Consider the following 13434-nt stretch of genomic DNA (forward strand, 5'->3'; position numbering starts at 1 on the left):
TGTATTTAAATTGTTGTAAATAAAATCAAGAAATATAGAGAATTTATAAGATTTGATTAATATCTTTTGTAAGATTAGTACGAGAGACATACGATTGTAACATTTGGTAGAATTTTGAATGATCAGAAATTTTTCATTGAATTAATTATTGTTGGAATTAAGATAAACTATTAATGTTGTAAATAAAATATAACTTAAAAAATTAAATTGAAGTAAAATAAACTTAAAAAACTTAAGCGGCAATTGAATTAAATTTAAAGGATTATATATTTATTTATTTATTTTAAAAAAAATCTAATGTGTAATATTTGAGTTCACTCGTCAATTCATCATATTACCTTAATATGCTTATGCTTGTATAATTCTATCCTTTCACAATGTGTTTGAGGGTGGTTAAAAGTTGAATAAAATTCTTTTATCTTTGCAAAAGAACATTGCATTATTATCATTTGAGGAGGTGCCATGTCACCAAATTAAGGAACAATATGATATCATGTCATCCTAATATGATATCGAGATTATATTGTCTTTTAATGTGACTGCAGAATGCAAATATGATTACACTAAAGGTGTTGTTGGAAAATACAAAAAAGGAAAATTTGAACCGTGTTTGTTGTTTCTGAAAGATATTTCAATTGTCTTATATAAATATATCTTTTTTATCAAAATATTCGACTTGATTTTATAAAATAGATTTAGATAGAATACAAAATCATAAAAATTAAGATATGAGAAATAAAAATAGATAAACGAGACACAAATATTTTTATACTAGTTCACAGCATACTATTGCTACATATAGTCATTCCTTTACAGAAAGATTTTGCCTCAATACAGTCGATTAATTAATTCACTATTTCAATTAATAACATACAAATATTTTTTACTCAGCATCTTCAGGCTTTGAGTAATTTTCTTTAGTCTCTCTAAACTATCGTCATTATAACCTTCTTCAACTTTTTGGCAATTTGTCGTTAAGGTTCACGAGTGTTGTTGTACGTTTTCAACTACCTCTTAGGGATGAGAGAGTTGTTGCCACTATCAGATTCATTTACATCCGTTTTATTTTGTGTCTGAATTGACACAAAATTTGTTTCTAGAATTCTAACTCTCATTGAGAGGATGCTACAAATCAAGTCATATATGTGTGAGAGTACTTTGACTTATTTACATCAATCATAATAATTCTCTATTGAGAAGATTTTTCATTCATACTTTTCTTTTGATGTGTTCTTGACTTTTTAAATTTTTTTTCTTAGCACATTGCATTTTTCATTCTCTCTCTCTCTCTATCTAACATTCTCTGATTTGAGCAAGTTCTTTTTAAATAGAGAGAAGTGGTGTCCTTTGAGAATATTACTCTTGAATATCTTTAATCACCATTTAAGGCTTATTTAGTAGCTTATTTTTTCATTTTTCATCGGATGATCTCACTTCTATCAAAACAGATACTTGTAATGTTTGACTTAAACTAAATATATGCAATACTTCTTATTGTTATATTACAATTTGCTCTATTAGTAGACCTAATTATTTGTTTATTATGTGATAATATTCTTTGTGTTTAGAAACACTTAGATTATTATCTCTAATTTACTTGTAATTTATGCTACCTTAAATAGATAGTCATTAATATAAATCTTTATTTTATAGCTTAATATGTACACTTAGCAAATATATCAAAACATCAACTAGATGATTGTAGTTACAATCACTTTTGCACTACCAGACACAATCTAAAACATTATAAATCAACCTAAAATATCTATCTCTATTAAGTTTTGTGATTTATTTTTATCAAAAATTATTTGTTTTAAGAGGCCAAAGTGAAATTCAGATTTATGGTTAGAAACGAGAATAAATATTCATTCTAAATTGTAAGAATAGTTTGTAATACAAATATAAATTATGGTTTCTTTTCATAAAGCTTTCTAAATGAGATTATGCAAAATTTCCTCCATTTTCTATTCAATTGCTAAAACAACTTGTATATCAAAACACCCATTATATAGTGTTTTTCTAGCTGGTCGAAATTCAAATATCAATCATCTCTACCACGAAGAAGTCAAAACCCTTGCTAAATTTCACTTTCAATTTCTTTTTTTATAGCAAAGAGACATTTTGGTACCTAACAAAATATACATGACAATTTTTAATCTTTTGACAAAAATAAATTAGAATAATTTAGCCTATGAACTATAATATGTGATAAAACAAATTACCTGTACGGTTAAATCCTTAACAGCGTCTATGAAATTTTTGCATGGTTTTTTAAAATATATATATATATATATATATATATATATATATATATATATATATACGAGGACAATTTAGTCTTATATTTAAAGAAGAAGAAAAAGGAAGAAAAGAACTAACTCAAACTTGTGGATACAAGTGAAAACGAAAGAGGTGGAAACGAGAAATTCTTAAAGACCGTATGAAAGCGAAAACTCTAAACCTTACTAATACAGTTTTTCAAGTGATTTCTAGCTGCAATAAGAAGTGTCTAACACCTACACAAGATAATTTTTTGACGATACATACTGCTATTTTTCATTTTTTTTCACAATTCAAAAACAAATAAAAAAATTTATTAAAAAATGACAATAAAACTAGCAAATTTATCCTACACATTTTTTTAAGAGACCAAAATAACCCTTTACTTTTTTATTTATTTATGAATTCGCTTCATTGTTATAATCAATAGTCAGTGTACACTGGCCCATCATCTTGGCCACGATAATTTGGCTCCAAAGGAAAACAAAATAATCTCTAATTTAATACTTCTTTGACTAAAAATTTAAAAGACCTTAGAAAAATATACTCGTTTTTATCATTTTTATTATTAACTCTTATTTTCCTGGTAAAATATATTCATTTTTTTCCTCCAAAATCTTGTACAAATATCATATACGAAATACCCGAAGAAGAAGAAGAAACTAATTCTGCATCACGTCTATAAACTAATTCTATTTTATGAAAAAAGTGATTTTTTTTATTGGCGATTGGTTTATTTGAACATGAATAAATGGGTAATATGAGATCTAATAATCCTATTTTAAAATCAGCTCAAGAGACATTAAGAGGAAGAAAAAAGTTTATTAGGATGATGGCGACATTATACACTTCCAACCACTAGAGCTGGGACAAACCTACGATCAAAACCATAGATTCAACAAATCATTCCAACGAGGCCACAACAAATAAAATTTAACATCCAAACCAAATAATTTCGAAGTTTCAAATTATTTTCCCATATTCAAAGTTTCAAATTATTTTATGTGCATGCACGGGCAGGGTCCAAACTCGTGCTCGACGTTTAGTAGAGGATTCGCTAACTTGAAACAGCCATATATAGGTCACACAGTCTAAACCTAAGACATCAAATTATATATAAATCTTTGAATACAACACTGATGACCAGTAACTTTACTTCTCCAAGTATTGGGAGGTTTCACTAAAATGGTATAAAAAATCTACTCTACTGAGAATGATGGTATAATTCATTTCTCGTATACTTCTAGAAGAGCTCCATTAATTGCTGCGAGACATCTGCATCAATGTAAGAATTGATATCAGTAACTAACAAAAGCAGATTCAAAATACATAAGTTCAGTAACAAATTTTCAAGACACTTCCTTGATAGGGGATGCAAGACGCCAAAACAATATAACGTTAAAACTAGGACCAGCTTAAACAGAAACTTTAGAAGATACTCCCTCCTTTTGGACTCAATTATAAGCAAGAAAATTAAATGCACTTCACTACTTTTCTCAATAAGTATGAAAGTAATTATTTTTGCTTATTAATAAGTACAAAGGGAGCATAATAAAATGAAATCAAAAGATTCACCTCAAATATCACTCACTTTTTTCATTTTCGAAAAACGCCCCGTTCAACAGCTAGCTGATATCTTTAATGTGGGTAAGATTTTGTCCTAATAATATAGATTATTCCTAAATCTTACCAAACTGCAATTCATATACCTATTGCTACTTAACAACCCATTTCAAAATAACATAATAAATCAAAAATTGCTACTTGATAATTACAACGGAGAAGGGAGTGTAGGGTACCTTGAAGAATGGATGGTGTTGCCTGAAACTCTTGCCAGATATTCTGATATGCAGCAAGGTCCATGTTCAGAAACTTGGCAGCAAGATATGCAGCTCCAGCAGCAATTTCATGAGGTTTGAATTGAAGCCATAGAGAGCTCCGAAGCCTTCAAAACGTTTTTCAGCGTCAGATGACAATACAAGACATACCCACCAATACTGTTAGCATTGTTTAACACAAACAGAAACAATGAAACATGCATAAACAGTCAAACTAACCATCTGAGGCAACATTAACAGGATATTCTTGAACAACTAAAGCATACATTCCGACCATGGTCGATCATGTCAGCTATCATAATGAGCAGTATTACGAACGAAAAAATACAAATGGTATTCAACATTCATACCAAGTGGAAAGCATGAATTTATTAACTTTTCCTTACCAACTAGAATAGCTGCAACTCAGGAAGAATACTATGCCAAGAATCTGTGTAGGATTGCTGATAAGAATACCAAACTATAGCACTATCTTACACTCATTTAGAGAACTTATCAGACTTCCAGACCCAACTCTGCTGTGGGAGGCTCTAAACTCCAGAAATTTATGCAATGAAAATATAAGAAAGCATGCATTCAGAGCTGCTCATTCCAAACAAATGAACTTTCAAAGCTAATGCCAATGCCACTTCTTGTCAATACTTTGTCCTGAAGAGCCTTGCTACCATGCATATTGGGATACTTATAATGAATGCAACTTATTCCACACACTACAGAATATCTCAAAATCCAACCACTTTCTGTGTTGTAGATGCAAATTGAAATTTAAAAAATTGTTACATAATATTGGGCATTAGAAAAAAATGTGAATAGGAGCAAAATTGAATTGTGTTTTTCCAATAAGAAAAAATTGAAGCAAAAACCCTCTTGATGATTCAAATGAAAAATACAAACTAGTTGTGAGAATTTTTACTCCAATGTGGACATGCATGAAAGACACAAGAACAAATTTTTGAAGTTGAGCTTTATGAATGAACTAAATAACTGTCCCATATCCTACCACTTTAATTAGGGTTGTTGTTGTGACTTGAAAGTGTAAGGGGAATTGTATTTGAGGCAATGGAACAACACCACATGTTACAGCATCTAAGATGCCAACCACCCCAAGGTCCCAATTGTTAAACCACAGCAGTTATTGAATGTCCAAATTGATACCATTAAAATGAAAAGGGGATGCTATTCACAACATAGTAGTACCCATGCAAAACTCTCGAGCAATATAGTCCCGTTACTATCGATATTGCTAAAACAAGAATAAGATAGTAAAGAAAGCCACTGCCCACAACCCATCCAACAAAGAAAAACTTTAAGGAAGCAAACTCTCTTTTTATAAATAACCTATTTAACTTAGCAGACCCTCACTAAAAATTGATAACAGTGTGGTACTACCAGTATTGATATATCATCAAGATGCTCAGTCATTTGAAGTATAATAAAGGTCAACCACTCCAATCAGTGGCATTTTCAAAGAACTGAAGCAGAAACCCAAAGTAAAAAACACTAAATGCAAAATGATGAGAAAAATGTAGCCAGCTCCAGCAAAAGGTTTGAATTTACAAGATAGGCATCGTATATTGAGGGATATAATGTGAATACTGAATAAGATAAACTACTGGCTACAACATTACTGGAAACAATGGTATATAATCAATGCAAATGCATTTCCTGAAAGCAATTGCTATAAAATGCATTTTCGGAAAAATAGTTCATACATCAATTGATACAACCAGATTACAAAGCATGACATTAAGGATAAAGTATCATCCTATAATCAGAGGAAACTATTACGACAAAAATCATTGATCGATACAGCCAAGCATCTGATCTTTCAGACATCTACTTCAAAAGAAAAACACCTATATTTAGCCTAATGGCTTCTCATTTCAAGTTTTCAACATCATTCATAATTTTGACAGCAACTTTGGTTCAAGCAGAGGATGACCTTATCAAAAACATGAACAAAAATGTCCCTAATACTGCTAAAAGTTAAAACAGAATTCATTGCCAAGTGAAAGTAAAATTCTAATAATTTGAGTGAATAATTCAATTGTTTTTTTTCCCAATGAAAGTAAGTGAAATCTTAAAGTCTTCATCCCCATTACAAACTTAATAACTAGACTGTAAGCAACTGAACAAAGATACAACTATTTGAACAGGTGGAAAGTCTAAGAGATTGCATTAGCAGGAGCACTTGGGAAAGAAAAGAAAATAAAGATCATTGCTCAACATCAGATCAGTTTTTTGCTTGGGAACAATTTTTTCCAAAACAATTCATAAATAGATAGCTTCTCCTCCCACCCCCTATGTTCTCGAAAGCCCCCAATTAAACGCGTTCGGATTGGCTAATCAGGAGAACATTGGGGGGTGGGAGAAGAGGCCAAATATAGATGAAGTAGAAAGTTTCAGTCAGTTTTTTTTATTTATAAAAAAAGCACACAGAACCAGCAGGCAGCAGAGGGTCTATTTTTATGTTTATATAAAAAGCAATCCAGAAGCAGAAGAAAAATCAATTTTCCTTCATATCAGTGTTGTCTAATAGCAGCGCTATAGCACAATAGTGTAGTGGAATTTGAACAAATTGCTATTGTTCAGCAATGCAATTTGGTACAAAGTGTTGCCAAATAGCAGCTATAGCACTGTAGCGGAACAAAATTTGAACAAACCATTATTTTCTGCATTTTGCGATTGACAACTCTACTTCACATCATAGATTGACTCTAGTGGAAAGGATCCAAAGAACCGATTTTGATCAATGAGTTATGACTGATGACTAACCATAACTTGTTCAAGACAACAAAAGACTGAGTAAATTTGAAATTCAGACCATTTGCTTATTTTGTTGCCTTTTGAAACAAATTATTTATATGTTGTATCATCTTCTTTCCATCCAGGACACTAAGAAATAACGACAACCCATTTGGCTAACGGTAATCAGCACAAACTACAACACATTGACAGTTTGACAGAAAATGTGTTGGGGGCATGGGGCTCTTTGTTAGCCCAAACACAATAAGAGGGTCATATTCAAGGTAAAGCAATCCATTAGACATCAGCAGTTCAACTTCAGATGTAAAACAAAACTTTCCAAGAACAGCATATCAATCCACCAGCTAAGAATATCATACATGCCAGCACGATAATCTTGTGAAGATCCTGCAATTATATGCATGCCAAAACAATCAATATCCCATGACAAATAGCTACACACAGAACATGGGCTAAAGGAAAATACTGAGATTCAACATTTTTTTGGACCAAAACATAGGAGTAGGGACCCCAAGGTATCTTCCTCAGCGACAAGATCTCCAGACCACAAGACATGCTAATTTCTGGAGATTTAACACCCAATGACCCATGTGCTGTTACCTAGACTAGGTTTTTTACATTTGAGTCACTCGTTAGATAACGGATCTAGTCAGAACGAATAAAAGATATACCTGAAGAGAACACCAGTCAACAGCTCAGATTATCACATACAAGTTTCAATTGAGTGGAACTAGTTTTGCCCTCAAGATGAACGGTATAAACAAACATCACTACTGCAATCATAACGGTGTATGATTTAAAATAACAAAACTCACCCTTCACTGACCAAGTTTAATGCCAGATTCACCAAAGTAGTCTTTGAAAGACCCAATTTGTTAAGAACGGATGTAAGAGGTGCATATGGATGTTTCACATTGAGTTCAAAATTTAGAGTAGTGAGTATCAACTGTTCAGCTTCAAGCACCCGTTCACGATACCGTTCAACCCAATCCTGTGAACAAATCAAGTCAATAACAATGAAAATTACAACCAAAGTTTGACAAGTATCAAGTGATAGTAGAAGCATAAAAAATATGGATCAGTCCAAGAGAAATGATGATTTACTTGAGCTGACATTATTTTGAACAGATACTAACCATCTAAAATTTTGAGGTGAATGAGCATACATATTCATGGGTAATTTCATAAACATACCAAGCATACTTCATGCACAACTTAATAGAGGCTATTATTATATGGTGCTTCTTATGCATATCTTCGATGGGCAATAAAGTACAAAAGAGGAAAGAATTTTGGGTAGTTTGAAGTTTGAAGTATACTCACAACAGGAAACCAGTAGGATAAGAAAGTAAAATCTTGTTTGTGCAAGATTTCACTGGATGTTCTCAATATGCTATTCAAAGGGCATGGAGATTCTTCTGACTTCCCAGCAAGAAAAAGGGCAGCAGTAGCTATCAACTGCAGCAGAGATCAAAATTAATAATAACACAGCTTACCAAAGAGGTTTAAATTGAAGGAACAAATTACATACACCATAGTAACGTTAATTGAAATAAAACATCAAGCACTAACACCTTCATAGATACGAGCAACAAAATTTCTTTGAATTTCTAGTAGTAGAACAAATTGCATGAATGTTGTAGTTCTAACTGAAACATTTAGTTTACTAAGAAAAGTAAAAGATGAATTTAAAACTAGGGAACTATTAAAAACTCACAAATCTGTCATGGCAAGCATGTGATCGCCGAACAAAAAATCGGTGGCACAGAACCATGGATGTCCCAATGGTAGTTTGAGGCCTGTAAATGAACATGTTATGATTTTAGCTGATACAAAACATGAAATAAGTCAACAAACAAACATCATATAAGAATAAAATTAGTAGAATACTCATTAAAATACTATATCCATATGACTAGCAATGTGAATCTTACAGCTCAAGCCTTGTTCCGAGATTCTGAAGAAACGCACAATAGGAATACCGCAAGTGTGTTTCGTGAAGTACATCAATACCGTCTTTTCTTGATGGAGAGTATCTATCGATATCATCCCTAGACATAAAGATGGGTTTATCATCATCAAATATAGAGAAATCAGGTTTGCTGCTGGTTGTGGTAGCGTAAGCATTGGATCTTGTAGGATAAGCTTGAAAACCACGGGATGAAGGGAAATTGTCATGGACTGTGGAAGGATGATTGAGCTTCTGGCTTTCTTCGCAAACAGGAGCTGAATATTTTCTCTTTCTCAGAGATGATGGGGCAACATCATAATTGACATAACTAGTATAGTCCGCATTATAATTGTTATAGTTGCCACCTTGGTGCCCAAATTTTGTCTGGTTATCAATGTAATAATCGTTATAATTCCTCTGATTGTAATAGTTCCTGCTTCTTTTTCTATCAGGGTGGCCATTGTTGTTTACTCCATAGGTGGAACGATAACCACCATTTAAATTATGATCTTCTGCTTGAAAATTCCGCACAAAAGACATAACTCCTGCAATATCATATAAACCAACATAAATTACACATACAAGCAAATGCACTTGCAATCTCATCAAGATATTGTTAAGGAAAACAAACATAACAAACTACTAGTTATTTTCCCTTCAAATAATGTTTTTGAGCTGCAATCAAATACCGGGAAATTAAAACTATAATTATAATTTCACCATATCCAACCAATTATTAAAAATAAGAAAGGAAAAAAATTATCACTTAACAAATTCAAGCTACAACAAACCAATTATTATAATTTTAAAAGAACTATCTTTTGATATGGATTAATTAATAAATCACCCAGTTTGCCCAACTCATCCAAAATAACCACAGAAAAACACACAATTTCAGTGTGAATTATGGTATCTGATACCACAACGATCATAAAAAACACAGAATTCGAAGATGTAAATCCTTTTGATCAATTAAAAAAAAAAAAACTGTTATGACGTGAGTTATGAAATTTAACAATCAGAAAATTCATTTAAAGTGATAAAAGGATAATGGAATTTGGAAGAATACCTGACGAGGAAGCAGAGAAACAGATCTGATGAAATAATTGAGATCGGTGATGGGGGAAAAGAAATTAGGGTTTTGAAAAAGAAGGGGGTAGATTATTATTGTTTATTATTTATATATTTGAAGGTGAAAAACAAAGAAAGAAATGAAGGATATTATAAAAAGACATCATCATCCACATTTTCAAAATTGGGTTGGGTTTGTTGATGGTAACCGATAACCCAGCCCACCCTTTTCTCAACCGCTTTCTTTTACCAACCATTTTTTTTTTTCTTCTTCCTTATAGTCGATGTGTGACAACATTAAAAGGTGGGAGAATGAGCCTCTAAACTAAAACTAAAATAAATAGAAAATTAAAATTAAAAGTTATTATTATTTCAACAATTTTATAAATTACAACATGTTACTAATATTTATCACTAACTTATCTTTTATTTGTCTTGATAATATTTATTTTAAACTATTAAGTAAAAAAATTCGTTTAAATTTAAGAATGCAACAACATTTTAATTTGAATTTCAAAAGATTTGAGAGATTAATCTCTGTATAACCCCAACTATACATAGGATATTCTATTAAAAAACCTCTAAAGTTGATGTTTTTTTGTCTTGAAAAAGTAGATAAATTTCATTATAATTACCTCACACAATTGCGAAATGTTTGAATCTAAAACAACTGAATAATATTGACATTTGTCAACTAAATTAATACTTAAGTATTCTAAAGTTAATTATTTAGTATAGAAGTCTAATTCAAAAATCTGTCACAACTAAAATACAAATAATTGTGCCGAATATTGAGACAACTTATAAAAATAAGTAGAAAACACAAATTAATAACTAAATAAAGTTTGCTTAGAAAACAATAAAGCTTGACAAAGTTATTATAATTTTTGGTTGCCACTTTTCATCGATGGTTGTCACATTCAATATCAAAATAATTTAGATGCTAATATAAATAAACTAGCATTAATAACGCATATTTCAAAACAGTGTGAAATATTGAACATCATCAATTTATTCTAATACAACATAAAGATTAAAATGTTGATCACAAATTAATTCAAAAAATATATAATATATAAAAAAAAGTTCCGGACCAAAGTCCCGATTTTCAATTTTGCCAACACAAAATCATGTGATTTTCAAAATCAAATTCTTATCCTAATTCTAGAGTGGTGCATATAATTTTGGGGTGACAACCTAAGCCTGCAATAATTTTATGGATACAATCTAAGCCTTAATTAATTTTATTTTGTCTAAAAACATTCATCAAATATGTGGATTAAATTTGATATAACTCAAAACAAAACTTTAAAATTAGGAACAACTACTATTGACTTACTTGGTACTTGATGGAGAGTAATGATTTCAAGCTTGGAAGGAAGCTTGACATATTCAATATATCATTTTTAATTTCACCCTTTATTGGTGTGTTTCAATCTTGCCATTTGTATCTCCTTCATTTTATGCTAGGCCCATCAATGTGATTTTACTCCACCCTTCGTAGATTTGAATGCCAATCTTTTGCTCCTAGTGATCTCTGTTGGATAAAAGCCTATGAATTAGTGTGAAAAAAAAAACACAAATAGATTTGTATCAATGATTTACATTTCATGAACTTAAGCATGATTGAAAACTTCATAAGTAAGATAATAAACTTTAGAAAAATGATTATCATCATATTCTCAACCTTGGCTTGCATTTCACAAAGAATACTAAATTCATCAATCTCATGTAGATTATACTTCATTTCCACCAAGTCCTGTAAATCAAAGTTACTAGCCTAGAAAGTCTTATACCTAAAACACAACACAAAACGAACATACGGACTGACATCAACCTTTAGCATTTCCCTTAATTTTAAGTGATAAAATTTAAAAAGTTAGAATGTAAATTATTAGGCATAATAATACTAGTTTATCCATCCTGAACAAAATGTAGAGTAATTATGTCATTAAGAAGTTAAAACCTAAAATAGAGTACTTTAAAATCTAATAGGTCACGTAGCAGTGACATATATTGGTCATAGCCCAACCAAACCATGATTTTTAACTAACATTTTACATTGATGAACCATCTATACATTATAATAAAGCAAAGATGATAATTTGGCAAGTTTGCCACGTGTCAGCCAAATAGAGTGTTAGAAATATATCAAGTTTCTATTAATAGAAATAATATCTGATGCGTCCTTTAATGACCAATTAAAAAATTAGGAAGAATGAATTAAAAATAAAATAAAAAATTAAGAAAGAAAAAAATAAAACTTTCAATTACATCACGACCTTTGTACGTGATGCATTGAGAATTTAGTGGCCAATTAAAAAATTAAAAATAAAATACAATACACCACGACTCTTAACAGTTTTTGAAGGTAATTGTATGCGGCTGTTGAGAAGTTAATGGTCAGTTAAATAAATAAGAAGAATGAATTAAAAAAAAAATAAAAGGCGAGTTAATGGCCAGTTAAAAAAAATAAGAAGAATGAATTATCTTTTATTTTTAAGAAAAAAATAAAACTTCCATTATACCACGACTTTATACATGATGATGCTGTTGTAGCTAAATATCACTAGAAGGGGGGGGTTGAATAGGGATTTTGCTGTTAAAAACAATTTTTAAGTGTTTTAAAAACTATCCTCTTGCTGAGGATGGCTAGCTCGAGGATGGGATTTTTAAATCGTTAGATCTAAGCTGAGTAAAAAAGTAGGAGCAGAATATGAGGGACACACACAATTTTATACTAGTTCACCCAAAGATGGCTACGTCCAGTCCTCACACCCTTGTGAGATTTCACTAACTTTCAAAACAGATCAATCCTCAACCCGATGATGATTACAACTGCGTATTATCAAGCTTCCCCAAGCTTACAATCAATTTCCAAATATTTCCAAGCTTCACTCACTAGGAAATTACAAAGTAGAATGAGAGTGATTGATACTTAATACTTTCTTAAAGGATATACAAAGATATAGTGTAGGATCAAAGAAAGTAATAAGGGAGGATGTGATTTGCTTCTTGAAAGCTTTAAGATGCTTGATCTTTTTATGCAAGTGTGTTGTGTATCTACCAATAGAGAGCTTGTATGCATTTTATAGAGATCCAAGCCTTTGATGACCGTTGGAGCTCATTTTCAAAGGATCCAAGGTTTTCATCAAAATTACAGAACTGCCACTCAGCTTGTTAGGCTTAGGCAGAACCCATCCTCTTGCAGCATAGCTTTGATCTTGACATGTCCTTGCTTTTTCTCTTTAATCAGAGTGCAAGGCTGTTTCTGAGCTGCATTTTTCGTAGTCTTTAAGGTCTAGGTTGGCTTCATGTTTTGAGGTGATGTTGACAAGAGAGAAAAAGCCACTTTATGAATTAGGACTGTCATACTCAGTCCGAGGATCAGATCTGGCTGCAACATTTGATCTTCCATTTTTGGCTTGTTTCAAGTTGCCTTTTGCTAACTTGACTTCCTTATGAATTAAAACGTGCAAGCCCATTAAATGTTCAGATTTTTGACCTTTGCACATGCTTGATAGGTTG

The 13434-nt window shown here is 31.3% G+C and overlaps 1 protein-coding gene across 2 annotated transcripts; it reads right to left on the reverse strand.

The window, feature by feature from the left end:
* Positions 1–3207: 3207 nt before the first annotated feature.
* LOC101499259 (cyclin-T1-4-like) lies at positions 3208–10156 on the reverse strand. Of its 2 annotated transcripts, none has more exons than XM_004496697.4 (7): positions 9905–10152; positions 8819–9380; positions 8602–8683; positions 8208–8342; positions 7700–7875; positions 4080–4225; positions 3208–3555 (listed from the first exon to the last, which is right to left on the reverse strand). In XM_004496697.4, the coding sequence occupies exons 2-7, from the start codon at positions 9373–9375 to the stop codon at positions 3524–3526; spliced, it is 1128 nt and encodes a 375-aa protein (XP_004496754.1). In that variant the 5' UTR covers positions 9376–9380; positions 9905–10152; the 3' UTR covers positions 3208–3523. The 2 variants fall into 2 exon arrangements, 1 of the variants encoding a protein (XP_004496754.1); XR_012162601.1 differs by lacking the exon at positions 3208–3555 and adding an exon at positions 4505–7271 and having other exon boundaries at positions 4079–4225; positions 9905–10156.
* Between the last annotated feature and the right edge of the window lie 3278 nt (positions 10157–13434).

This window comes from Cicer arietinum, chromosome 4, assembly GCF_000331145.2.
Source record: "Cicer arietinum cultivar CDC Frontier isolate Library 1 chromosome 4, Cicar.CDCFrontier_v2.0, whole genome shotgun sequence".
Lineage (NCBI taxonomy): Eukaryota > Viridiplantae > Streptophyta > Magnoliopsida > Fabales > Fabaceae > Cicer > Cicer arietinum.

Coding starts and splice junctions, on each gene's coding strand:
- LOC101499259 (XM_004496697.4), bottom strand. CDS start 9,375: ATGTCTTTTGTGCGGAATTTTCAAGCAGAAGATCATAATTTAAATGGT. Junction 8,684..8,818: donor CTCGGAACAAGGCTTGAGCT/GTAAGATTCACA, acceptor GTTCATTTACAG/GCCTCAAACTACCATTGGGA. Junction 3,556..4,079: donor AACACCATCCATTCTTCAAG/GTACCCTACACT, acceptor ACATTGATGCAG/ATGTCTCGCAGCAATTAATG.